This window comes from Octopus bimaculoides, chromosome 9, assembly GCF_046866305.1.
Source record: "Octopus bimaculoides isolate indiv1 chromosome 9, ASM4686630v1, whole genome shotgun sequence".
Taxonomy (NCBI): domain Eukaryota; kingdom Metazoa; phylum Mollusca; class Cephalopoda; order Octopoda; family Octopodidae; genus Octopus; species Octopus bimaculoides.
In genome coordinates, this window is record NC_142936.1 from 35,428,215 (window position 1) to 35,455,923 (window position 27,709).

At 38.5% G+C, this 27,709-nt stretch overlaps 1 protein-coding gene across 6 annotated transcripts; it reads right to left on the reverse strand.

Moving 5' to 3' along the window:
• Positions 1-5,897: 5,897 nt before the first annotated feature.
• Positions 5,898-27,709, reverse strand: LOC106874296 (single-strand DNA endonuclease ASTE1). Of its 6 annotated transcripts, none has more exons than XM_089357421.1 (2): positions 27,579-27,709; positions 5,898-11,797 (listed from the first exon to the last, which is right to left on the reverse strand). In XM_089357421.1, exon 2 carries the CDS (start codon positions 11,715-11,717, stop codon positions 9,600-9,602), a length of 2,118 nt encoding a protein of 705 aa, XP_089213547.1. In that variant the 5' UTR covers positions 11,718-11,797; positions 27,579-27,709; the 3' UTR covers positions 5,898-9,599. The 6 variants fall into 6 exon arrangements, with proteins under 6 accessions (XP_089213547.1, XP_089213545.1, XP_014777462.2 ...); XM_089357419.1 differs by lacking the exon at positions 27,579-27,709 and adding an exon at positions 24,437-24,515; XM_014921976.3 differs by lacking the exon at positions 27,579-27,709 and adding an exon at positions 21,955-22,169.

Here is a 27,709-nt window from a genome sequence, read left to right on the forward strand (position 1 = left end):
CTTAGAGTCAACCTAGCTAAAACCTAAGTCCTATTAAGTACAAAGGTAGACAAAACACAAACCCCTTCAGGTAGATGGCCCTGCTCGATCTGTAGAAAAGGCGTAGGTAGAAACTCCATAAGATGTACCCAGTGTAAGCTATGGACACATAAGAGGTGCAGCAATATCAAAGGAATGCTAACTAGCAAGATAGTTTTTGTATGTGGCAATGTTCAGGAGCAATAAACACTGAAAATGTGCAGAAAACATCCTTTGCCACACTCCAGGGAGTAAAACTAGAAGTAGTTGATAGCTTCCGCTACCTAGGTGACCAAGTTTGTAGCGGGGGTGGGTGCACTGAAAGTGTAGCTGCTAGAATAAGAATAGCCTGGGCAAAATTTAGAGAGCTCTTACCTCTGTTGGTGACAAAGGGCCTCTCACTTAGAGTAAAAGGCAGACTGTATGACGCATGTGTACGAACAGCCATGCTACATGGCAGTGAAACATAAGCCATGACTGCTGAGGATATGTGTAAGCTTGCAAGAAATTAAGCCAGTATACTCCAATGGATGTGTAATGTCAGTGTGCATACTCGACAAAGTGTACCTTGAAAGAAAAGTTAGACCTAAGAAACGTCAGTTGTGGTGTGCAAGAGAGATGATTGCGCTGGTATGGACATGTGACAAGAATGGATGAGGATAGCTGTGTGAAAAAGTGCCACACCCTAGCAGTTAAGGGAACCTGTGGAAGAGGTAGACCCAGGAAGACCTGGGATGAGGTGGTGAAGCATGACCTTCAAACTTTAGGCCTCACTGAGGCAATGACCAGTGACCGGGACCTTTGGAAATATGCAGTATATGAGAAGACCTGGCAAGGTAAGTGAGAGCATAATCTGTGACCTCTGCCAGAAGTGTAGCCAGCTCACTTATTCGTATCTTTACTTCATTGGACACTAAAAACTCTGCTTGCAAAGACCTGTTGAGGCAAATGAATTTGGAATTTGAAATTTGAAATCTGAAATCGAAATTGATGACTGGAATTTGATGACTGGCACCTATGCCAACCTCTTCTTCTTTGGACACTAAACTCTGCTTGTGAAGACCTGTTGGGGCAAGTGAAATCGAAATTGTAATTGTACCATACTCTTTGACTGGCACCTGCACCAGTGGAGCACTAACAGCACTGTCCAAGCGTGTTCATTGCCAGAGCAGCTGTCTGGATTCCGTGCTAGTGGCCCATAAATAGCACCATTTGAGAGTAATTGTTACCAGCGTCGCCTTCTAGTACTTGTGCTGGTGGCACATTAGAAAATCATTCAAGCGAGGTCGTTGCCAGTGCCGCTGGACTGGCTCCCGTGCAGGTGGCATGTAAAAAACACCATTTTGAGCGTGGTCGTTGCCAGTACTGTGTGACTGGCCCTTGTGCCGATGGCATGTAAAAGCACCCACTACACTCTTGGAGTGGTTGTCGTTAGGAAGGCCATCCAGCTGTAGAAACTCTGCCAGATCAGATTGGAGCCTGGTGCAGCCTTTTGGCTTGCCAGTCCTCAGTCAAATCGTTTAACCCATGCTAGCATGGAAAGCAGACGTTAAACGATGATGATGATGACGATGATGATGATATATATATATATATATATATATATATATATATATATATATATATATATATATATATATCAAAATAAGGTGATTAAAATCAAAAGAAGCAACAAGGATATCCAGAGGTAATGCAGTAAAATCATTTCAAGCAACTCCATTTAATTGAACAATGCAATCATTACATCAATTTAAATGCAGAGCAATCCTCAGCTGCATAAAGACATAGAATTAAATTAAATTAAAACAGATGGACACATTAGTATAAGTTTACCTAAAACCTCCAAGAAGGTAAGGAGACAGACAAAGAACATGCTGTCTTCACTTCAGCTTAGAAGCTACTAAGGTATCAGGAAGAAAGTATAGTCATAAAAACTATCAAGATTAATTTGAAGCAATATAATGAGATTTGGTAAAGGAAGTCTTAAATCAAAATGTTAGCTGACAAAGGGGCAAGCCACTAGTAGACCATTGATAATGACATAGGGGAATTTTATCATGGGGTACTATAGTTAAATATTTTAAACAATATGTGCAGGTGACACGTAAAAAACACCTTTTTGAGCATGGCCGTTGCCAGTACTGTGTGACTGGCCCTCGTGCTAGTGGCACGTAAAAGCAACCACTACACTCTCAGAGTGGTTGGCATTAGGAAGGGCATCCAGCTGTAGAAACTCTGCCAGATCAGATTGGAGCCTGGTGCAGCCCTCTGGCTTGCCAGTCCGCAGTCAAATCATCCAACCCATGCAAGCATGGAAAGCGGATGTTACACGATGATGATGATGATGATTGCCATATTGTATAAAGTTAAAATTTAGGGTTATTCAGAAGATTATTAAGAAGAATATTATAACAAAAGGATAAAAAGTTTTTTGAATACTTTTGAGTATATACCAAATTTTTACCACAATAGAGGAATGAAAAGAAATTACATAGAAATAGTTTAATATTTATACATATATATTTATACATATACTTAAATACTAACTTATCAGATGGTATCTGTGAAGATTGATCAATTGGTATTTACTGATATTTAATAAAGGAGTACTGAGGTAAAAGAACATGCTAACTATATATTAATTAAATTATAATCTAAGCAGTTTAAGTAGTGAAGATACCAGTATTGTTTTATATAAGCTAAGTATAAATTTATAGGGGTACAAAAATTAGATTTATCTTATAAATAAAGGCTATTATAAAATAATAAAATAGCTCAATCACTAACAACCATGATAAAGTATATATACCTTATTAACATCAATAAAGATTTATAGAAAATGTATAATAATTTAAGTATTTTAAACTAAAAATTGTTTATTTACTTATTTAGCTTGTATCAATAAAGACTGATACCTGTTATTAACTAAAGGAATATTGATGTTATAGGACATGCTAATTATATACTAATTATAAACTAAGAGGTATATTATAGGTTTTAAAAGTGTTAATCCATACATGATATTATAGTTTCTTAGGGGTACTTAATTAGAAGGGCTACTTACATAAAGGCCAATATAAATACTTAGACCAGGAGGGTGGAACACTTTAAGAAAGGGTTAAATAAAGTAATTACTAAAACTATTTTAAACAATATTGCCACATTGTATAAAGTTAAAATTTAGGGTTATCAAGAAGATTGAGCACTGAGGTGAAAGAACATGTTAACTATATATTAATTAAATTATAATCTAAGCAGTTTATTTTTAAGTTGTAAATATACCAATATTGTTTTAACCCTTTCGTTACTATATTTCTGACCAAAATACACCCCTCATGAGTTTCAATTAAATTCTAAAATAATCATGAATTTAGACTAGTCTCATTAAACACCTGTAACTTTTTTATTTATCAACATATTAATGTGATATTTGGAACATAATTAAAGAAAGGGTTCTTAATCAATTCTATTGCATAATTTTTGTCTCAAAGTTCTCCACGTACTGGGGGGGGGGGGGGTACTACTAGTGTCTCTCACATGTAAATATTGGTTCAGCTTCACAAATCGTACTCGTTCATAATACTGGAAATATATTCATCGCCAAAAGGTTCCTGATCGCTCCAGTAATTTGTTATTCTGGGTAACTGTCTAATATCCATAATAATATTTATGGCAAAAAATGCCCGTATTTCATCTACAGTTTCAGGAAACCGCAAGCTATCTTTTTTTTTCCGGTTTGTTTACATTCTGCGTAACGGTTTGTTTCCGCAGTAATCATTTCAAACAAGCATGAAAAAGAAGTCTAATTGTTTCGCTTCCTGAGAAAGACTATGGGTAGACCCTGTTTCCTCAGAAAAATTGTTAATAAAAACGTTTTTTTTTATAATTTTTACTCCATTCTGGTGTAAAATCATCCTTGCTGTCGCCATCGCTGCTTTCAGAATCGCTGATTTCAGTTTCGGATACAGAAATATCCGATTTATTATCGTTCACCACGTGCTTTTGTAGCTCATTCATTCTTTTCTTCGATATCTCCATATCTTCTGTTGAAAAACCTTCAAATTCAGAATCACTGCTTGATAGCATGAAACTCCTCTCCATCTTCAAAGTTGAAAAAAATGTGGAAAAAAATCTTCCAAAATTCACTGAGTTCAAATATCATGCCAAACAATGTCGGAGACAATAACTTAACTGTTTGCAAAGTGAAATCAGGTGTTTTAACGAATGTATTAACGAGATTTAGGTTCAAATATACATTTAAATAACAATGGGTACGCTCGGCCGGGTTAGTCTTTTAGTAGAAAGTGGGTTATACATCTTTAGATGTATACCTGACTTTCCTACTATAAACTTAGAATATAACGGAACGCTGATCTCCAGACTATCAACTTAAACAACACTTTATTCAGGTGGTAAATATATAAACATCTTTACTTCTTGTTGTTACAGCTTCTGTTGTTGGGACGTTGTTATGTAGGTGTGAGCGAGCTGTCGAGCGTAAGTCCGAAAGATGTAGAGAGACAGCTTAACACGTAAAGAGGCTGTCTCCAGAGTTCGAATGTTAGAGACACTCTTGACACGTCCATTGCTCTATGCTAGCCAGCAAGAAAGAGAATGAATTGAGGGGGAACGCACGATAAATGAAATCTGTTAGAACGCCTGAGGCAGGATGGCCACTGAAAACCACCCACAAGATGTGGTACAAACACACACAAAGAAAATTCAAAGAAATGAAATGTACACTTGTGAAATACATGCATGCAATGTATAAATGAAATGACAATGACAAAACAACCGTGATGACAACTGTCCAGGAAACTGGAATCACGCGATGTAAAAGTCTGAGTGTTTGTTTTCCCTGAAAGGAAAGAAAATGTATGAGTGCACAAGTGTGTGTGTGAGAAAAAAAAACACAGAACAAGTGAAAGTGTCTGTAGTATAGACTGCGAAAAGTCCCAAAACACCGAGATAGAGAAAACCAGTTCGTATTAAAATTCCACAAGTTGATTGGTGTGTCCCTGGTGGTGGGGTTGTTGGCGCACGACATTGTGGCTGACAGTACATTGATGAAGACGTCGGCGCAGGAACTGCTATAGCTGTGTTCTGTATGTGTGGTGGTAATGATATTGACAGTGGTAACTTGGCGACGTCGGGGGGAATGCTTGTAGTTGGTAGTAGTTATTGTTGTTGTCACAGTGGTAATCTTGGTTGGCGCACGACGCTGGTGGCGAAAAGGCTGTTTGGTGATGAGTGTTTGAGGAGGTACGCTTTTACAGACGATCGACAGACAAATCTCTGTATGACCATTAGCGAAAACTTCGAAGAAAAATTTTTTTAACCCAAGATGAAAAAAACGACCGTGCGAACTCAAAAAGGAGAAATGGTGACGAATGGAAAAACAGAGGACTCCTTTTATTTAAACGTGTCACACGGTCGAACACCAAAATATATATCAAAGATGATATACAAGTAATTACGTTATACTACGAACATTAGTGAATTTGTAAATACCAGTAATGAGACGATAGAAAAAACAACCGTATGAAATGAATAACAAGAGTTATTGTGTGGCATAAAAGATGTATGTGTATGTGAGAGTGTGAATGCGACACATATAAAAACATAATAAAAAACAGGCCGTATTTGTTCTGTAGTCGGGTTCACCAGTTATAAGTTGGTAGTCCAGAATTCATGCTGTGTTTTTTCTTCGTCCGGGGTCACCACTTTAGTAGAATGTGGGTTATTGCAGCTCAGCGGGCTGCGTGTTCAAATCACGTCCGGGGTCACCAGTATAGTAAAGTTGGTTATACATCTTTAGATGAATACCTGACTTTCCTACTATAAAATTAAAGAAAATAACGCAACGCTGAACTCCAGACTATCAACTTAAACAACACTTTATTCAAATGGTAAATATATAAACATCTTTACTTCTTGTTGTTACAGCTTCTGTTGTTGGGACGTTGTTATGTAGGTGTGAGCGAGCTGTCGAGCGTAAGTCCGAAAGATATAGAGAGACAGCTTAACACGTAAAGAGGCTGTCTCCAGAGTTCGAATGTTAGAGACACTCTTGACACGTCCATTGCTCTATGCTGGCCAGCAAGAAAGAGAATGAATTGAGCGGGAACGCTTGGTTGTTTAATTCTACGCATGCGCACGGCGTTACTACAGTCTTATGAACCAAAAATTTTTTCGGCCGGCTACAGCCGGGTTAGTAACGAAAGGGTTAAATAAGCTAAGTATGAATTTATAGGAGTACAAAAATTAGGTTTATTTCATAAAGGCAATTATAAAGTATCAAAATGATCAGGTAGGGTAGAATACCATAGAAAAGGAATAAAATAGCTTAATCACTAAAACATTGATGAAGTATATATACACCTTAGTGACATCAATAGAGAAGACTTATAGAAAATGTATAATAATTCAAGTAGTTAAACTAAAAATTGTTTATTTACTTATTTAGCTTGTATCTATAAAGACTAATACCTGGTATTAACTAAAGGAATATTGATGTTATAGGACATGCTAACTATATACTAATTATAAACTAAGAGGTATATTATAGGTTTTAAAAGTTTTCTGTTTGTTAATCCATACCTGATATTAGGGCTACTTACATACTACGATCAGGAGGGTGGAACACCTTAAGAAAGGGATAAATAAAGTAATTACTAAAACCTTATGAAATTTGATCAACTCGACAGGAAAAAAATTTTCTACAGATAGTATACTAACCTTGTTTAGCACACTAACTTACTATACTATATAGCTTTTATTATATTGTAATATATGCAATGTGCATTAATTTCAGACTAAAATATTAAAAGTAAGTATCCATCAAAATCAGTACAATCACAAGATCAATAAAGTGCTACTTTTGAAAATATTTAAAGGTACAGGTGACACTATGTACGCATGATACCCTAAGGTCTAATCTATTATTAATCAGGTTGCCTTTATCTTTATGCTTAAAAAATTCATGTTTCCATAGAGCACAGCTCACACCCATATCTACTATTTCTATAAGGCTGTGCTTTTCTTATTATTTCCCATTTGAGGCTAAACCCAATTCTACTTTCCTTCAGTTCCAAAATTTTATTGGATAATGACGTACAATTCGCTTTATGTTTAAGTTTAAAGGACATGTGGTTGTATAGACGTCATTTCATATTAATCGAACAACCAATGTATATAAAAATTATTAGTTGTAGTTATTATTGTACATTTATATATTACGTTCTGGGTAAGACAGCAGAATTTAACTCTACCGTTGCAACTAGGAGAATTATTACTATTAATATTTGCACTAGACTATGTACATTACTTTACATGTTTTTCCAAAACAGGAAGTCTACATCAAATTTGGAAAGATATGGCAGTTGCAAATGATAAATGGTTTGAAGAAGTCATAAAGGACTATGTGGTTGAGTTGCTTGTGTCTTATAGAGAAAGTATATCTAATAAGGAAGTGATGCTTTTAGAACAAAAGCAAGCCGAGAATACAGATGAAAATAAGGAAATTCCACCAATTCCACATAAATTGACCACAAAAACTATTGCTAAAGGTTTGGCACTTGTGGAGAAAAGTCTGCAGAAAACAACTCTAATTGTGAACATAACAAATATTACAAGAGCTTCGTTCCTACACTGAGCTGTACAAAGAAATGATGTACCATAAATATCAACAAGTTCTTTGCCCCTTAAGTAAATGATGATGATGAACTGTAAGATAATGTTCCTTGTCCACCAGTAATTTTCATTCAACTATCACCATCCCTCATACAGTATCTATTGTCGTAAGAATGTACCCTGTTGCCATATCATGATTCTTATTTATTCCCTACAAATTTCTCTTTAATGTTTTTTAAATATAAACATTGTATTGTGAATGTTTAGAAATTATTTTTGTACATGAAAGTGGCTGTTGCTTAATTTTGTTGTTTATTCTTTTGAAAACATCTGTCAAAATGTCTTATCCCTTCATAACATGGAAACCAAAAGTATAATTAATTTCACGTTACAGCAAGTTTTTCAATAATTCATTACTCTCATAGTGCAGGGGATTCCTGTATTTCGTTGGAATTTAGACATTATCAACGGGGAAGCTTTGCATGGATGTATATGCATGTGTATGTATGCATATGTGATTCTAATTGTATACTGAACTTCTTAAAAGTTTTACATATTATAACAGTAACTTTAATAGCTTGTAGCTGCTATCTTGAGATTAAGTGTATTCTTTCTTTGTAAATTCCAGTTTCTCAAGATTAAAGCAGTTAATCATGTAACAAAGTGCTCTAATAATTATTGGTAGAACTCTAAAATCATAGTTCAGATGTAGTACTAACCATTAACATTTATGTTGACATCTAGATTTCAAATATTATGCATGGTTTCTTATCTCATTCAAGATCAACGTCTGGTCTTCCATTATACTGAAGTCATGACAAACACATTCCACCAGTATTTTCTCATATTACGTGGTTATGTGCTCCACATCACTGTAGCTTCCTATTTTTGTCTCAAGATTATCCTTTCTACAGATTTCTTTAGACAATATTCTAGCCACAACATTGTCTTATAGGCTGGTAATACTATATTTTCTGATAGCTTATGACGTGATGACACCTCAGCATTAATTCTACAAAATCTGTATTGATTATCCCACCTAGATTGTTTACTAGCATCCAAATCCCTTTTCTGCATCAGGTATTTTGTGATTATTTCTTGCTTTTGTACTGAAAGGCATATCCCAGTTGTTAATCAAAGATAGATTACTCTGGTTGTTAATATTGTTATTTTGAAACCTTCTGAAAATATAACCTGCATGACTGTTAGCTGTATGCATGCAATCCCTCTTTTAGTCACAGAATACCTTCTGAGAAAACTCCTTTCCAACTCATGATGTTCTCAGCCTCACATATGCAAACCTGATCCATGGATGGACTTTGATAGTGTCAAAGGGATATGATGCAACACCAAAAGACTGTTTGGATCAATATTAAACCTCTAAACAGAGGTATCTATGTCACTGCTGGTGAGGAAATTTCTGGTATATGTCAACAATTTAACATACATGTGTGTATTACTGCCATCATGGGAAAACCTGGCACTAGGTTAGCATTGTAAAAATGGTTGCTAGAAACACAGTAAGAAAAAAACAGGACATCCCCTTGTCCTCTTGACATAGAATATTAGTGAATCTCTGCTTCTCTTAAGTACAACAAATTAAAACTCAATTAATCCGACAATTTTGTGAAAATGTCTGCAACTCAAGCCTGCTATTAACTACATCATTCCACCATCATCTTTCCTGCGCCAGATAAAACTGCTAAATAACCTAATGCAGGGTCACCCTTAAAAACCCTTCATATCAAGTAAAGGTAAGTTAGCAATTGCTTAAAAGATAAGTATCAGAGTCGATAAGATCAACAAAAACTTCACGATAGTCTTCCAACATGGCCACAGTGTAATGATTGAAATAAGAATAAAATAACAAATTTTAAAAATCTGAAAACAGAATTAAAGAAAGTGAAGTATAAAAATGTTAATTTATTTTATATGAAGTTCTTAAAGCTTTAGGCAAGGATATTAAACCGGTTTTCAGTATCAATATTCACCTCAGAATTATTGTCGGATAAATCTGAGTTTTCATGCTCAGCCATGTGTATTTTCTGAGATTTTTTCTTTCGCTTTTTCTGAGACTTTTTTTTCATAGTCCGTTCTGCAATATAGCATGGTTTCAAAATCAAATGAAATGCATTATCACAAGAAATAAAAAGAGATTCAAACTCACTACCAGGAACCAACAAATTTGATAAGAATTCCTGAGGGTTTGCACGGCCACAAATTTCAAGAAATAAATTGCAAAGAAATGTTCCAGAAAATATGAAAGAGGGACTTGTTGCATAGAAAGGTTCTTGAAGCAGTTGATTCAGATGTAAGACATAGCGCAATGTAACTTGAAATTGATTGAAGTTATGTACAACAGGGGTATTAATTTTAGTTTTCCAATCATATGATGGGTTTCCACAGAATTTTGTAAGATTTTGATTAATTTTACTTAAAATTTCATTACTTGCACCTTCAATAAGTTTATACATACTTTTCTGATTTCCAGCAGAGCTTTGAAGAAATACTTTTTTTGTCTCTGTTTTATCCTTTGAAATTTTTATCCACAAATATATATTGCATACAACCAAAGCTGTCACCATAGCTTTATGAATTTGAGGGTTAGCATTCTTCACCCAATACACAATGGTAATAGCAACTATTTTTAACTCTTCAGGAAATTCTTTTAAAAACTCCAAGTTTGAACCTAAGGTTAACAACATAATGTGGCATTTCATATCAAGAGTGGCTGATGAAATGTCACTCACTGATGGGAGAGGCCCAAAGTTTGGAATGGTAAAAACTGGATTAATTTTTTTCTTTTTATAGTTACAGTCAACTCTGTCATATTCTTCAATAAATAATTTCTTAATTGATTCTTTTTCAACATTATCAAGAAGTAAAATACCATATATAACTTGTCTGATATAAGTGGAACATTCGTAGACAGATGGATAACTCATATGTTCAATCTGACTCATTAGAATGATTCGCCGTAAGCGCACTAAATTAAGAAATGATACAGAAAGTTGACATCTTTTTAATCTGTGAATGAACCATTCTGGTAGAATACAGTTGTGACAAAACTTTTTGAAACCTGGTGATTTAAAAACTAACTTGTCTGTTTCAAAATATTCTTTCATATCAAAAGAAGATTCCACACTAATATAACTAGTAACTGATTTACTTATTAATGTTTGCAATTTTTTCCTCTCTGCAATTTTGAAAAAATTCAAAATATTTGTAATAGCTTCTTCAATGGAACTTTGATTATGGAGCCAATATAAAAGTGAAAGAAACATAGTATTTTGATTGCGACGAGCAATATTCAGACCAAAATTATCTGGAGCTTTCTTTATATTGCAAAAAAATTTATCAAACACTCCTTTGGAACTAACATAATCATTCCCACAAAGTGTACTAAAAAGTGGCAGTAAACTTTTATCCAGTCCGGGAAACAAATCAATGAAATTTTTGCAGAAATAAATTTGACATTCCAAAAACTTGTACATTTTGCCAGAACTTTCTTCTTTGAATGATTTGGGGTTGTAATCTACACTGTCCAACGTTATAAATCCTCCAGTTACATCATAAATGTAAAAATCACTGTCGTTGCTAAGCACTGGACAATTCCATTGGTTAGCCAAAAGCATGAGTTGACTATCTGCTTCAAAATCTCCTACAACACAAGGAATGCCAAGATCTTTTATAACATTGAGAAATGTTTGAGAAGTCAGAGCTGGTGTAACACTTCCAGATCCTCCTCGTGCCAGAGACTGGGACATATGTATGCGCTGACGAGCTCTAGAGAGACATGTATTTAATTTTCGATTATCGGTTTCATAACCACCATCAAATACAAGATAAGGTGATATATTGCAAGTTTCAAAGGTCTTAAAATACATTTTGATTTTAGCAACGAATAAATGATAATCTCCACCACATCGGTAAGGTACTTTATGATGATGATATATAAAATGATACAAATTGTTAGCATCAATAACTATCTTGCAATCATGCAACCTATATTTGTTATCAAAACATTGCTGTGATTTAACAAAGGAAGCAAGTCCTGTGACACCCATTGTACTACAATTCTGATGTCAAAAATATTGGTCATTCAGCACTGTCATTTGTTTTCTCTGCCACACATACAATGTAAAATCTGTAAAAGAAAGAAAACTATGCATAAGTATTAATCATAATATTTAATCCTCCTCATCATCATCTTCATTTAATGTCTGCTTTCCAATTGAAGGGCTGTTCAGGCTCCATGTCTGTTTTGGCATGGTTTCTATGGCTGGATGCCCTTCCTAACACCAAGTACTTTACAGAGTATACTAGGTGCTTTAAATGCAGCACCAGCACAGGAGTGTTTACATAACACTAGCACTCATGAGCCCAAAAGGTTAGGAATGCTTAGCTGGAGAGCAATGCAGGGAACAGCCTGTATGCAAAGACAACCATGCTTTTACTTAGCTTGACATGTCATTTCAAGCACAGCAAACCACTGGGAGACTTAGTCCCCTGTCATCAGGTATGTGAGTCTCAACATCTGTAGATCCTTTTTCACCACTTCGTCCCATGTCTTCCTGGGTCTACCCCTTCCACATGTTCTTTCAACAATTTGAGATTGGCACCTCTTGATGCAGCTGTCTTCATTCATATGCATTACATGGCCATACCAGTGCAATAATCTCTCTTGTATACTACATCTGATGCTATGTGTACCCAGTTTTCCTCTTAAGTTACTTACATTCTGTTGTATATGCACATTGACATTATGCATAATAAATAAGGGAATGTAAATAAGTACAGACAGTAGTGTGGAAGGTATTAATGTAAAAATATAAATTGAAAAAATACAATATGACTAAAAAGAGAAAGGTTCACACAGACTTCCATTTGGACATGTTGCAAAGTAAACAAAAATATCTAATTCAAGACTGGAGTTCATTTTCATGCCAAACTCAAAATCAAAACTGTGCTGAAACTGAGGATATCTTTTTATTTTTCTCAAATCTATCTAGAAGGGAACATAGAAATGTAGTAAATTTGTATTTCAATGAAACAGAATGGAGAAAGAAACAAGGTGTTAAGAGAGGCAATCATTTATAATTAATCCGTATTATCATGAATATATTTGAGATAAATCAACCTGATTAGTATTTAACTAGAAAGTTTTTCAATAATGTACAATTTGTTAAAGGCAGAAACCATGAGGAATTGTTAGAACCCCATTGGAATCAGTTGTTAAATGTTTCTAACAGTAACTGGCAAAAACAATTTGATTATAGGATAGCAAGAAGGGAATAGATATGGAGTTATCACATTAATTTACATCCCAAATAGAAATTGTGTATTTGTATTATGATAAGACATGATTTTGTCAGAGGTTACCTGGATGCTATATAACTGCCACTCTTTTTTAATTTAGCTAACGAGAAGTTTAGCACAAGGCTACAGAAAAAAACCCACTGTGATGAATAAAAGATTAATTTCAACACTCAGAATAGAAGTATGATAGTTACATATAAGTATTAACATCAGTGTAAGACTTGAGTAAAAAGTGTTATTTCAAATTTAGAGCTGAGTGTTTTTTCATCAAAAGAAGAAGCTCAGATATTGTGATGTCATTTTGACCATACTACAGTTCATCATCATCATCATCGTTTAATGTCCGCTTTCCATGCTATCATGGGATGGACGATTTGACTAAGGACTGGCGAACTAGAGTTTCTACAACTGGATGCCCTTCCTAACGCTAACCACTCTGAGAGTGTAGTGGGTGCTTTTACATGCCATCGGCACGAAGGCCAGTCAGGCAGTACTGGCAACGGCCATGCTTAAATGGTGTTATTTACGTGCCACCTGCACAGGAGCCAGTTCAGTGGCACTGGCAACGACCTTGCTTGAATGTTTTTCCGTGCCAGTAAGGCAACGCTGGTAACGATCACACTCAAATGGTGCTTTTCATGTGCCACAGGAACAAGACAGCTGCTCTAGCAATGATCACGCTCAGATGGTGTTGTTAGTGCACTACTGGCATGGGTGCCAGTCATCGAGTTTGGTTCGATTTCGATTTCACTTGTCTCAACACGTCTTCGCAAGTGTAGTTTTAGTGTCCAATGAAGGAGAGGTACGCATAAGTGGGCTGGCTACACCCCTGGCAAAGGCCACGGGTTATGGTCTCACTTGGCTTGCCGGGTCTTCTCACACACAGCATATTTCCAAAGGTCTCGGTCACTAGTCATTGCCTCGGTGAGGCCTAATGTTCGAAGGTTGTGCTTCATCACCTCATCCCAGGTGTTCCTCTTCCACAGGTTCCCTCAACGGTGTCACACTTTTTCACACAGCTATCCTTATCCATTCTCGCTACATGACCATACTTGCACACCACAACTGATGCTTCTTAGGTCCAACTTTTCTCTCAAGGTACTTACACTCTGTCAAGTATGCACACTGACATTACACATCCATCGGAGCTTACTGGCTTCATTCCTTGCGAGCTTGCGCATGTCCTCAGCAGTCACGGCCCATGTTTCACTGCCATGTAGCATGGCTATAGAATATTATATTACAAGATTTTAAGCCTCACCCTCACTGAGGAGCTTTCCTGAACACAATCTTCTACTTAGCCATGACTGAGTTATAAAGTACTTTAGCACCCAACAAATACTCACCTAACACAAAGCTAATCTTGCCCGTTACCAATTTTATCTTCTCACACACACACTATTAAATTAAATTAGGTTGTCATCTTGCCATTGAAGGATGTTTTCATGGTCTCAACATGTAGAAAATAACTGTAACGTAGGAAATTAGGAGTCCATATTGGTGATCATCATGTAGATACAGGAACTAAAGTTGGTGAGGTTTTTTTACTTCTTGCTGACACTAGTTATGATTGTTTAGCCATAGTTTAGCACAGACTGAATAAACCTATGATCAAAACCGTTCTGACCATGACTATTCCATCTCGTTCTCTTGCTTTGCTTATCCAAGTTTACGTTTGGCGATGTATCCCCAGTGATCCCTGCATATTATAGGCGTAAAATACAAGTAGAAACCAAAATGACAATACAATTACAAACGTCATTAAACACAATAATGCTTCAAATTTGTATACTTAACTATATGTGCATTAAACTACAAGTAGGAAAGTAACGTTTGATCGGCAGAATTCTGGCTTAATTACCCCATGCAACACCTCATAAACGAGAATTCCAATGTTTGATCTAATAGAGGAGAGACTCCACTAAATTGTTGTTGTATAGGCGATAAAACAAGAAACCCTGTCTATAACTCTCAAAGAGAATTTAGTGGTACAACCACTACATAAGATCAATTGGTGAACTCCATAGAGAAATCATTAAAAAACTTTTGAAGTTGAGTACACCTCTGTCAATAAGACACTTACTCATGTTAAGCATATTATTTATGTTTAAAAAAACTTGATAATACATATTTGGGGAACCCGAAGCATCATTGCTTGTTTCTTAAAAAATATTGTCCTGAAATTCATTTTTGTATTGTATTCTGTTATACTTGCTACTGTTTGTATTTTTGGTTCTGGCATAACTACAGATTCCTGCCCGCCCCCACGACATTCGATGATCATAACTTTCAGAAAAATGACTTGTTCCGAAACACCCTCGAGTGGGGAACGGTCCTCAAAAGTAACACCCAATTGTTTTCTCCCAAAATTCCTATGTTCTCGGAATCTTCATAGTTCGAGGTATATTTGTAGAAAATTTCATAAAAAAATATCTATTTTCTTGAAAGTTAAGACGAATTGAAGTGGAGGCCAGTGAATTTTCCGAAATTCTCCACCCCACCCCTCCTAAAACACTTTTCCCCAAAAGTTTTGTATATTCGGAATCTACATGATATAACACATATTCGTAGAAAATTTCATTAAAAAATATTCATTTTTCTGAAGGTTATGATCATCGAATGGTCGTGGTGGCGGGGGGGGGGGGGAGAAATCTGTAGTTATGCCTCGGCTCTTTTCAGTTTACTATTGTAAAATGAAAGCTGATCCGAAACTCCGCCAAAAATAGCCAGTGTCCCTCGAGAAAATTTGGCTGTTATTTTTAGCAAGTCGCGCGACCAGGTAGAAGTTTGTTTGACGACTATAAGCACGTGGAGGCGAGATTCTTGAAACTGCCAATTACAAATAATTGCAACATCACTTTTAATACAATAAATCGTAACGCTACGATCAATAAAACAGCAAGTATTAATGACAGTGTATGTATCTTTAGAATTAACTCTTTAAAAAAAAAGTGGCGGAGGTAAAGAGTACGTACACCACCGTTTTCGGCTGTGTGTATTCTTTACTTTTGCCCAAAAAGTTTGTGAAATAATACATTCGTTTTATAACGATCTATATACACTTATCGTATGAAAATGCTTTATGTAATTAAATAAGTAAATGCGGGATAACTTTTATAAATTTCTTCTAAAAACAGAACTTACCTAAATTACAAACAATACATTTGGAGAAAAGATGTAGTTAAGTAAAAATAAACACTAAAGAGAATTCTTAGAAAAAGCCAAACATACAAAGGGCAATAATATAACTTTCGCTTGAAATACCGGAAATAACCTACTAGTCTCTAAAAAAAAAAAAACTTTATGCTTTCCCTTTCATCCTTATCGGGGTAGATTAAATAACTGGAGTCGATGTAATCGACTTAATCCCTTTGTCTGTCCTTGTTTGTCTCCTCTATGTTTAGTCCCATATGGGTAATAATGAAAGAAATGGTTAATATAAAGATTTTCACTCGTTAACAAAAAAAAAAAAAAAAATAATAATAATAATAACCCAGCCTGCTGGATGTAGAAAACGAATATGACAAAAAAAAAAAAAAATTGCGCAAACGAACCAGGAGAGAGGACTTTCCGAAAATTCACAAGATCCGATTTTTCCGTCATAACTTTCGCAAAAATGGTTATTTATTGATTTTCTTTTTTGTTTTTACGGAATCCCACGTTTTTGATTATGGAATATCCGATTCTGAAAAAAACTTTTTAAACCGCATTTTCAAAACTTCAATTCCCCGCCTTCATTTTTTCATTTTTTCTGGAGTTTTTTTATCTATTTATTTTTTTTTTTGTTTATACGTAGAAAAATACGAAGATTAGGATTCTGAAAAAAATTTGTTTGTAAAATATCAATTTTTCAACAACAAATATATGTGTGTATATATATATATATATATATATATATATATATATATATAGATAGATATATATATATATATAGATATTATTCAAAGGAATTCCAAGTGTCTGTTTTTTATGTTTTATTTATATTCTTATAATATTAATGTAGACTGCTGAGGAAATGCGTAAGCTCGCAAGGAATGAAGCCAGTATACTCCGATGGATGAGTAATGTCAGTGTGCATACCCGACAGAGTGTAAGTACCTTCAGAGAAAAGTTGAACCGAAGGAGCATCAGTTGTGGTGTGCAAGAGAGACAATTGTGCTGGTATGATCATGTGGCGAGAATGGATGAGGATAGCTGTGTGAAAAAGTGCCACACCCTAGCAGTTGAGGGAACCTGTGGAAGAAGTAGGCCCAGGAAGACCTGGGATGAGGTAGTGAGGCACAACCTTCGAACATTGGGCCACACCGAGGCGATGACTTCTGACCGAGACCTTTGGAAATATGCTTTGCGTGAGAAGACCCGGCAAGCCAAGTGAGACCTAAATCCAAAGCCTCTGCCAGGGTGTAGCCAGCCCACTTATGCATACCTTTCCTTCATTGGACACTAAACTCCGCTTGCGAACATCTGTTGGGGCAAGCGAAAACGTGATGGCACCTGTGCCAGAGCGTTGCCTTCCTGGCACTTGTGCCGGTGGCACGTGTAAAGACATTCGAGCGAGATCGTTGCCAGTGCCGCTGGACAGGCTCCTGTACAGGCGGCACATAAAATACACCATTTTGAGCATGGCCGTTGCCAGTACTGCCTGACTGGCCTTTGTGCCGGCGGCACATAAAAACACCCACTACACTCACGGAGTGGTTGGCGTTAGGAAGGGCATCCAGCTGTAGAAACTCTGCCAAATCAGATTGGAGCCTGGTGTAGCCATCTGGTTCACCAGTCCTCAGTGAAATCGTCCAACCCATGCTAGCATGGAAAGCGGACGTTAAACGATGATGATGATAAATAAAACATAAAAAAACAGAGTTGGAATTCTTTTGAATAATATATTCCTCTATACACAATCATACAAACCCCTTCACATATATATATATATATATATATATACATATATATATAAAAAAAAGAATTCACAAAAAAAACAAAGGACGAAGACAGGTGGTGTAGACAACAAACAGATGTATTAGTTTAATGTTAGGGAAGTGAAAAAGTCTTTAATGTTTCGAGCCTACACTCTTCCACAGAAAGAAATACAGACACAAACAAGGAGAGAAAATAAAGAATTTGTAGTGGCTAGTGATCTATCATGGTGAATGCCGGACAGAGGGGTCACATAGGAGAGCAGAAAGAAAGGGAGATAATAAAGTAGTGGTGCACGTGCATGTGTATAAGAAAGTATGTATGTGTATAGAAGAGGGCTGGTGACCTTGACGTGTGCATGTGTGTAGGTGTAAGCATGTGTATGTGAGGCTGGGAAGTGGTCAGTGCTAGTTTGTGCATAGTGGTGTAATGTGATGTGGTGTTGTGTAGTATGGTGTAGTGGTGTGATTGTGTTGGGAGGTGGGGGAAGCAAGGGTGGGGTGTGGGTTAGGCTGAGGGTGGAGTATGTGGGAGTGGGTGTGAGGTGTGGGATGGGATGGATAGGGAAGGTGGGGTTAGGAGGGAGGGGTGACGATGAAGGGGGACGGGAGAAGGTGGGTAAGAGTGAAGAGAAGAGAAGAGTCAGAGCAAGAGAGGAGAAGTAGATGGGAGGAAGTAGGTGTGAGGGGGAGAGAGGAGGAGAGTTGAGCCCATGTAGTGCAAAGGAGCGCAGAGAGAAGATTAATCCCTGTTCACGGGGCAAACGGGAGTCCGAATGGCCCCTGTGCAATGACAATCCGATCACACACAGGTGTTGCAAAGAGTGACCGGTAGAGTGGAAATGGCGCGAGATCGGGGTATCATTACCGAATCGGATGTCTCGGAGGTGTTCTGCGAACAAGTCAGCCAAGCGGCGTCCCGTTTGCCCAATGTATAGAGAAGGGCAGAGAGAGTAGGAGATGCAGTAAATGACATTGGTAAAAGTGCAGGTGAAGGAGTCGGTAATGTGATAGGGTTGATAATGGGCGCTGGTGAGGAGGGTGGTGTTGGAGAGGTAAGCGCAAGTGTGAAAGCGTGAGCAGGAGCAGAGGAACAAGTCGGGTTGGGAGGTTGGGTTAGGGAAGAAGCTTTAGACCAAGAGGTCTTGTAGGTTGTGGGCTTATTTGGAGGGAAGGGATTGTTTAGGGAAGATGGGTGAAGTGGAGGGGTTGGACTGGAGTCGCCAGAAGGCTCAAAGAATGGTGCATTTGAGAGGTGGGGTGGTAGGTGAGGGGAAACGGGAGACAGCAGGGCGGGTGCGGGGGGAGAGAGCAGATGCATGATCCACAGAGCGTGCTCTGGCAAGGGCAGTGTGGATAGTAGTGAGGGGATATCCACATAGAATGATGTGGCGAGCCATGAGCTGAGACTGAGTCTCAAAGTCATGGTCGTCACTACAGAGCCTGCGTAGACGGAGGAATTGGGAATAGGGGATGGAAAGCTTGGTGTGTTTAGGGTGGGAGGAGGAGAAGTTGAGGTATGAGAGTGAGTCTGCGTGTTTGTAGTGGATGAAGGTGGTGAGAGTGGAGTGATGAATGCTGACCGAAATATCAAGGAGACAGTGGTATCAGAGATAGAGCAGGAGAAGTGGAGGGAACGATGGAAAGATCTGTCAAAAGAGAAAGGAGTCTAGATGTTTGGGGGAGAGTGAGGTCGCATCGATACAGTCGTCAATATAACGGCCGTATAGTTCAGGAGTGGGATCCGTGAAACTTGAGAATATTTGGGCCTCAACGTAGCCCACATTCGCATAATTGGGGCCCATTCTCGTTCCCATGGCCACTCCCGAGAAATGCGGGTAAAAATCACCAGCGAACGAGAAACAGTTGAGTTAGAGGACACATATCATCATCATCATCATTGTTTAACGTCTGCTTTCCATGCTAGCATGGGTTGGACGATTTGACTGAGGACTGGTGAACCAGATGGCTACACCAGGCTCCAATCTGATTTGGCAGAGTTTCTACAGCTGGATGCCCTTCCTAATGCCAACCACTCCGAGAGTGTAGTGGGTGCTTTTATGTGTCACCGGCACGAAGGCCAATCAGGCGGTACTGGCATCGTCCACACTCAAAATGGTGCATTTTACGTGCCACCTGCACAGGAGCCAGTCCAGTGGCACTGGCAGCAATCTCGCTCAAATGTCTTTACACGTGTCACCAGCACAAGTGCCAGGAAGGTGACGCTGGGCACAGGTGCCATCACGATTTTGCTTTCGCTTGCCCCAACAGGTCTTCGCAAGCGGAGTTTAGTGTCCAATGAAGGAAGGTACGCATAGGTGGGTTGGCTACAACCTTGGCAGAGGCCTTTGATTTAGGTCTCACTTGGCTTGCCAGGTCTTCTCACGCACAGCATATTTCCAAAGGTCTCGGTCAGAAATCATCGCCTCGGTGAGGCCCAATGTTCGAAGGTCGTGCCTCACCATCTCATCCCAGGTCTTCCTGGGCCTACCTCTTCCACAGGTCCCCTCAACTGCTAGGGTGTGGCACTTTTTCACACAGCTATCCTCATCCATTCTCGCCACATGATCATACCAGCGCAATTGTCTTTCTTGCACACTACAACTGATGCTCCTTCGGTTCAACTTTTCTCTCAAGGTACTTACACTCTGTCTAGTATGCACACTGACATTACACATCCATCGGAGCATACTGGCATATATATATATATATATATATATATACATACATATAGCCTTCTAGCACTTGTGCTGGTGGTATGTTAGAAAATCATTCAAGCGAGGCCATTGCCAATCCCGTTGGACTGGCTCCCGTGCAGGTGACACGTAAAAAACACCATTTTGAGCGTGGCCGTTGCAAGTACCGTGTGACTTGCCCTCGTGCCGGTGGCACGTAAAAGCACCCACTACACTCTCTGAGTGGTCGGCTTTAGGAAGGGCATCCAGCTGTAGAGGTTCTGCCAGATCAGATTGGAGCTTGGTGCAGCCTTCTGGCTTGCCAGTCCTCAGTCAAATCGTCCAACCCATGCTAGCATGGAAAGCGGACGTTAAACGATGATGATGATGGTACACACACACACACATATATATACCCCAAATCCCCTCCCTTCCCAATTCTACGGCCTTGGCATTCAAGCAGGCTATCCACATGCTAGAAAATAACAGCCAAATCTCACAAACCTGCGATAGCATAATGAACACCAATAGGCTGTTTTTTTTTTTTCGTTTTAGTGACCGGGCGCTGCTGCGATCCTTTTACTGTTTCACTATAACGCATACAGAAACAGATAAAACAACCGTTCATGTTCACTTTTAGACAGCGGGATGACGGGGAGGGGGGAATTTTGGGTCAGAGTTTTTCATAAAAAATTTGAAATTAAAATTTGAATTTCTGTTTATTTTTTCCATATTCTTAATCTCCGTATTTTCCCATGTAGACTGATTGAAAAAAAAATTCGAAAAAAGTTTTTAAAAAACCCATTAATTTCACATGAATTACTGTGTCATATTTCTGCGGGAAATTACTCTGAGAGAAGTCTTTGTAAAAAGGTGAGTAGATTGATTACATATTTCTTTCATTATGTTATCGCAGTTTTGTGAGATTTGGCTGCTCTTTCTAGCATGTGGATAGCCTGCTTGAAGGCCAAGGCCGGAGAATTGAAATTTTGAAAATGCGATTTTTGAAAAAAAAATTTTCAGAATCGGATACTCCATAACCAAAAACGTGGGTTTCTGAAAAAAAAAAAATAATAATAAATCAATATATATTCATTTTCGCGAAAGTTATGACGGAAAAAGCGGATCTTGTGAATTTTCCGAAAGTCCTCTCCGCAGGTTCGTTTGTGCAAATTCGTTTTCTATACAGTTGTTAACCTCAAGCAGGCCGGATTATTTTTTGTTTTTGTTAACGGGTGAAGGTTTTTATATTAACCGAAATAAATATGCTCTTTCACAAATTCTCTGACTCAAATAAATCAATCTATTAATAAGAAAATATACAAAATACGGTAATTGTTCAATTTAGAGAGTAAATAAAAATTAAGACGGAGATAACTAGTAAGTCAACTTACTGTTAAGCAACAAATGCTGTAGTAAGGTAACAGCGAATTACAATTTTCGCACGTGTATAAATGCATAATTAGACGACGCCGTGCTAACCACTGAAAAATCTTGTCTCGTGATTCGGCTAAATGGGTGATATGCCAAGATTAATTCACGGTTGACGATTTGAATTTCTGGAACGATGAATTGCGGTCCCGCTAGTCTTCCACGTGTCATTCTGATCAATTCCAAAGTAAATAATAACTAGTTATCTCCCCCTTAATTTTTATTTACTCATTTATTAACCCTTGGCTGCACAATTACCCAAAATACATGTATGCATATGTACACTTACATACATACACGTATACACGGAGAGGTTCTTGTGTAGCTGAGCGGGAAGTATTGAGATAATTACAAATCTGAAAGTATTACGGAAAATGTGATCGTCGAAAATTCATTTTTTTCTTTTTATGACTCAATTACCAACAAACAGATCTAAAATAGTCTCGCCTCCCTTTTAGGTGTACGGGACAGAGGACAAAAAGAGGGAAAATATGACTTCTAATTTTACTTTATCCTGTTGTATTTTATTCTAAATTTCCTGTTTATGTGTATCATTTCATTTTCTCTTTGTATCCAACAGCCGAGCCTTTGTCTCATCAGTTTCCATTACTGGTCCAGTGAAGTGTCACTAATAGCCAAAATATTATATAAACTACATTTATTAAGCTTGCAAGTGGTCAGCTCCAAATTTCCAATGAATACAGTGGGGAAAGAACTCTACTAAATTGAGTGGGTGCTTTGTACAAGTGGTGAAAATGCATATGAACAAAGAAGCGATCGAAAAGCAAAATAAATAAATAAGCGTGTAATATGCAACAGAGGCAGTAAACAGAAATAAAATAGAACACAGTGGTGACATTTAGTAGAGATGACCCAGAAGTTGCTCTTCGATTACTATCGCATACAGCAGTAGCTTTCTTCAGCTGAATACACGTCGTTGATTGGTTAAAGTTACCCAAATGCGACAATTTAACACGAAATAACTTCTGAAATGCAAAATTTTGTCAAAAATGTTGAAAGTAAACCGTGTTCAGCGTGAGAAATTACACCAGTATACGAAGTTTCATACTGATTAGTTTTAAAAAATGCATCTTTCTGAGTTTACTTTATCCTGTTGTATTTTATTCTAAATTTCCTGTTTATGTGTATCATTTCATTTTCTCTTTGTGATCCAACAGCCGAGCCTTTGTCTCATCAGTTTCCATTACTGGTCCAGTGAAGTGTCACTAATAGCCAAAATATTATATAAACTACATTTATTAAGCTTGCAAGTGGTCAGCTCCAAATTTCCAATGAATACAGTGGGGAAAGAACTCTACTAAATTGAGTGGGTGCTTTGTACAAGTGGTGAAAATGCATATGAACAAAGAAGCGATCGAAAAGCAAAATAAATAAATAAGCGTGTAATATGCAACAGAGGCAGTAAACAGAAATAAAACCCTAAAGCTAAAACTAGCACAAACGCACGAACGATGTCATAAATAACAGTACCGCCGATAGTTGTTGTTGACAAACGGCACTAATTTTATTCAAGGGAAAAGATCCCATCACACAGTGGTGACATTTAGTAGAGATGACCCAGAAGTTGCTCTTCGATTACTATCGCATACAGCAGTAGCTTTCTTCAGCTGAATACACGTCGTTGATTGGTTAAAGTTACCCAAATGCGACAATTTAACACGAAATAACTTCTGAAATGCAAAATTTTGTCAAAAATGTTGAAAGTAAACAGTGTTCAGCGTGAGAAATTACACCAGTATACGAAGTTTCATACTGATTAGTTTTAAAAAATGCATCTTTCTGAGTTGGCGGACACCATTTTTTATTTATTGTTTTCTACCGAAACACTTTAAAACTTCGTATACTTGTATATTTTGTCTTATGGAACAGAGAAAAAATTTTATATTCGAAGTTATTTCATGTTAAAAGTTGTCGTATTTCTGTAATTTCAACCAATCACTGACGTCTATTGAGGTGAAAACAATTACTGCTGTGGATTGTCAACAAAACGTTGTGGCGGTGTGATGGGATCTTTTCCCTTGAATAAAATTAGTGCCGTTTGTCAACAACAACTATCGGCGGTACTGTTATTTATGACATCGTTCGTGCGTTTGTGCTAGTTTTAGCTTTAGGGTTTTAGAGTTAGGGTCAGGGTTATGAGTATTTTTGCCAAATTTGGTGAAAATCTGTTCAATACACCGCCACAAAGTTTTCACCAAATTTGGCAAAAATACTCATAACCCTGACCCTAACCCTAAAACTTAAAAATATAAACTTTTCTCAACAACACTAAGAGTAAAAGATGTTTTATATGACACATTCTACCAGTGTCCCAAGTTTGAAAGTGTTATGTTTCCCTCGGACTGACTCGCAGAGATAACATAACGAGTTATACAATTTAATTATTACATTTATTGTTCAATTACATACAAAGAACGCACTCACCCAATGTTCGTTATGAATAAACAAAAGTCATGTCCGCCATATATATATCAATGACATTTTACTACGACAGTCCCACAAGACAACAACAATGAAACAATGAACTCAGACGAACCACATGACACACGGAACGTCAGACGAATTACATATCTAACAGTCCATATAACACCTCCCCACTGAAATTGATGCTACACAAGAAGTATCAACAGCAAAGTCTCTCTTGGGTTTTACGGGTTCTCTTGGACCGTCTTGGGTTGTCTGGTCCATACTCTGGAACGGGTAACATGGTCTTGGGTCTGGTTTGTCTTTGTGTTAGTGGCACAGTTTCCGAGATCTCCATCGGGTGATCTGTTGCAAATTCAAATACAGTGTTTTCTGCATCACCAGGTTCATTGTCTTCCTCAGTTGTGTACCGCGGTCGCAGCTGTTCCCAGTGTCGTCTCCACATCAGGCCATGAGGTATGACCTTCACGTTAAAGCAGCGAGTACCCAATGACTTCTTAATGATTGCTGGTACCCATCGGGGATCTTTGTCTCGGCGAGGTCCATAGTAGAGTGCATACACAGGATTTCCGGCCTTGTACTGCCTGGTAATTTTAGCGACATCAGCCGAGCTTGGAGTCACCTGAGACTTATGTGCTTCCTTAGACTGTTTGCCTTGAGCAATGTGTACTGGCGATGGCAGCAGAGAATCAATCCTTGTTCGTATCTGCCGGTGATTCAAAAGTTCACTTGGAGAGAATCCACAGGATGTCGGTGTTCTCCGGTACTGCATCAAGAATTCTTGAAGTGCTCGTGTTGGCGGAAGAGAAGACTTCCTCAGAGCTTGTTTGAAGGTCTGCACCAAACGTTCCGCTGCTCCGTTGGTAGCTGGGTGGTAAGGTGCCCCTGTCAGGTGTGTGATCCCGCGTTCTTTGCACCAGCTCTGGAACTCCTCAGACGTAAAAGTTGGTGCGTTATCGGTGACCAGTGTGTGAGGAAATCCGAAGTGCGCAAAGTCTTCCTCAAGCAGATTCAAAGTGGCTTTGGAGGACGTGGAGGAAGTGGGATGAATGCATGGGTACTTGGAATAAGCATCTGTGATCACCATCCAATCTCTACCCATAAAATTTATTGCATGGTCCAGATGTAAGCGACTCCACGGCTTTTCTGGTAACATCCATGGGTGAACTGGAGGCTTAGATGGCTGCCTTTGATGTTCGTTACATGAATCACATCGTCGACTGGCTATCTCTATAGCAGCATCGATACCAGGCCAATATACAGCAGTTCTTGCTAGCTGTTTCATGCGTTCCATGCCAAAGTGTCCGAGATGCAGAAGATTGAGGATCTTTGGCTGCAAGCTATGTGGAATCACAACTCTAGATCCATGTATAAGGCATCCATGACAGATACTAAGTGAGTTTGATAACTTACGGAACTTGTTGACTTCGTCATTGATCTCCATGTTCTTTGGTGGCCAGCCTTCACGGATGTAGCGCATCACTGTAGATATCACTGGATCTTTCCCTGACTCTTGACGGAGGACGTTAGCATCCACAGGTTGGACTTGAATACTAAGAGCTTTGATGGCACACACCATGTCTATGTCTTCACCATTTTCCTTTCTGTCAAAGTCGTTGTCATCACCGAATGGCAAGCGACTGAGGGCATCAGCATTGCCATGATCTGCTGATTTCCGATATTCAATGGTGTAGTCAAACTGGTTCAGCCACAGGGCCCATCGTGCTAGTCTGTTAGCAGCGAGAAGTGGCGTCCCTTTCCTCGGACTGAATAGTGATGTCAGTGGCTTGTGGTCAGTCACGAGTACGAATTTACGACCGTACAAATATTGGTAAAACTTCTGCAAGCCAAATATGATAGCTAGGGCTTCCTTTTGAATTTGACTGTAGTTACGCTGTGCATAAGTGAGAGTCTTGGACATATTGGATATTGGGCGCTCGCTTCCATCAGGATAGCGGTGAAACAGGACTGCTCCAATGATCAAAAGGACTGCTCCAGTGATCAAAAGCTGACTGTTCCTCATCTCCCCACTTCCAAATAGTTGACTTTTTTGTAAGGCAATAGAGTGGCTCTGCTATACTGGCTAGGTTTGGGATAAACTTTCCATAAAACTGAACTGAACCTAGGAAAGATTTCAAGCTTGATTCGTTCATTGGAGATGGCATCTTTAAGACTGCTTCGACTTTGGATCCCTTAGTGATCCCTTCAGCCGACAAAATGTGTCCAAGGTATTCTACACTGGGTAGTGCAAACTGGCACTTTTCACGGCGACATCTGAGTCCATTGTCGCTTAGACATGTGAGCAGACACTTTAGGTTGTTTAAGTGACTGTTTGCATCTTTCCCACTGACGAGCATGTCATCCTGGAAGACGGCCACTCCAGGTAGATCATGGGTCAGGTTTTCCATGATCTCCTGAAAGTAACCAGGTGCTGACTTGATTCCGAAAGGGAGTCGTTGTTGCAGGAGTACTCCACGGTGAGTGCTGAGTGCGAGTCTGCGTTGACTTTCTGGAGCCAGTTTGATCTGATTATAGGCATCAGCAAGGTCTATCTTTGTATATCTGAATCCACCTCCGAGTTTCTGCATCAGTTCAGCAGGGAGTGGCATTGGATGACGGTGATCAGCAAGTTGGTCATTAATTCCCACAGAGTAGTCACCACAAATCCGTAGTTTGGGCTTCAGGTTGCTTGAAGCGTGTGCTTTACGAATCGGTACCACTGGCGTTCCGTATTCATTGAATTGAACAGGCTTCCAGATTCCCTTGGCGATGCCTTCTTCGTAACCTTTGGCCAGGTCATCATGAAGAGCAAATGGGACCGGACGTGCCTTGTGAAAGACTGGTGTTGCGTCCGATTTGAACTTCACTTCCAGTTCAAAGTTCTTGAGACATCCCAATTCTTGTTTGAAAAGATCTGGAAATTCATCACACATGTTGTTACAATCTTGCTGCAGGGAAACATAGGGCTCGCTTGAGGTCTTTGGATACATCCCTTCTGCACCTTCCCTCTTAGCTTGGCTGTCTATCCTTTTCAAACCTAGAGCAGTGTCTACGGAAATTCCCAGAGTCTGGATAGCATTCCGACCCAGCAAATTAAGATCAGAGATCTTGGTGACTATGTAAGGTATAAGATCCTGCTTACCAGTTGTTGGATCCTTGGTTTGGCCCATGAAAGTTCCTAGAACAGGCAGGTTGTGCTTGCTGGCAGATTCATAGCGATGCTTGACATCTTGCAGCTTTGGTCTTCCAAGTTGTTTCCAGACTGACAAGGAA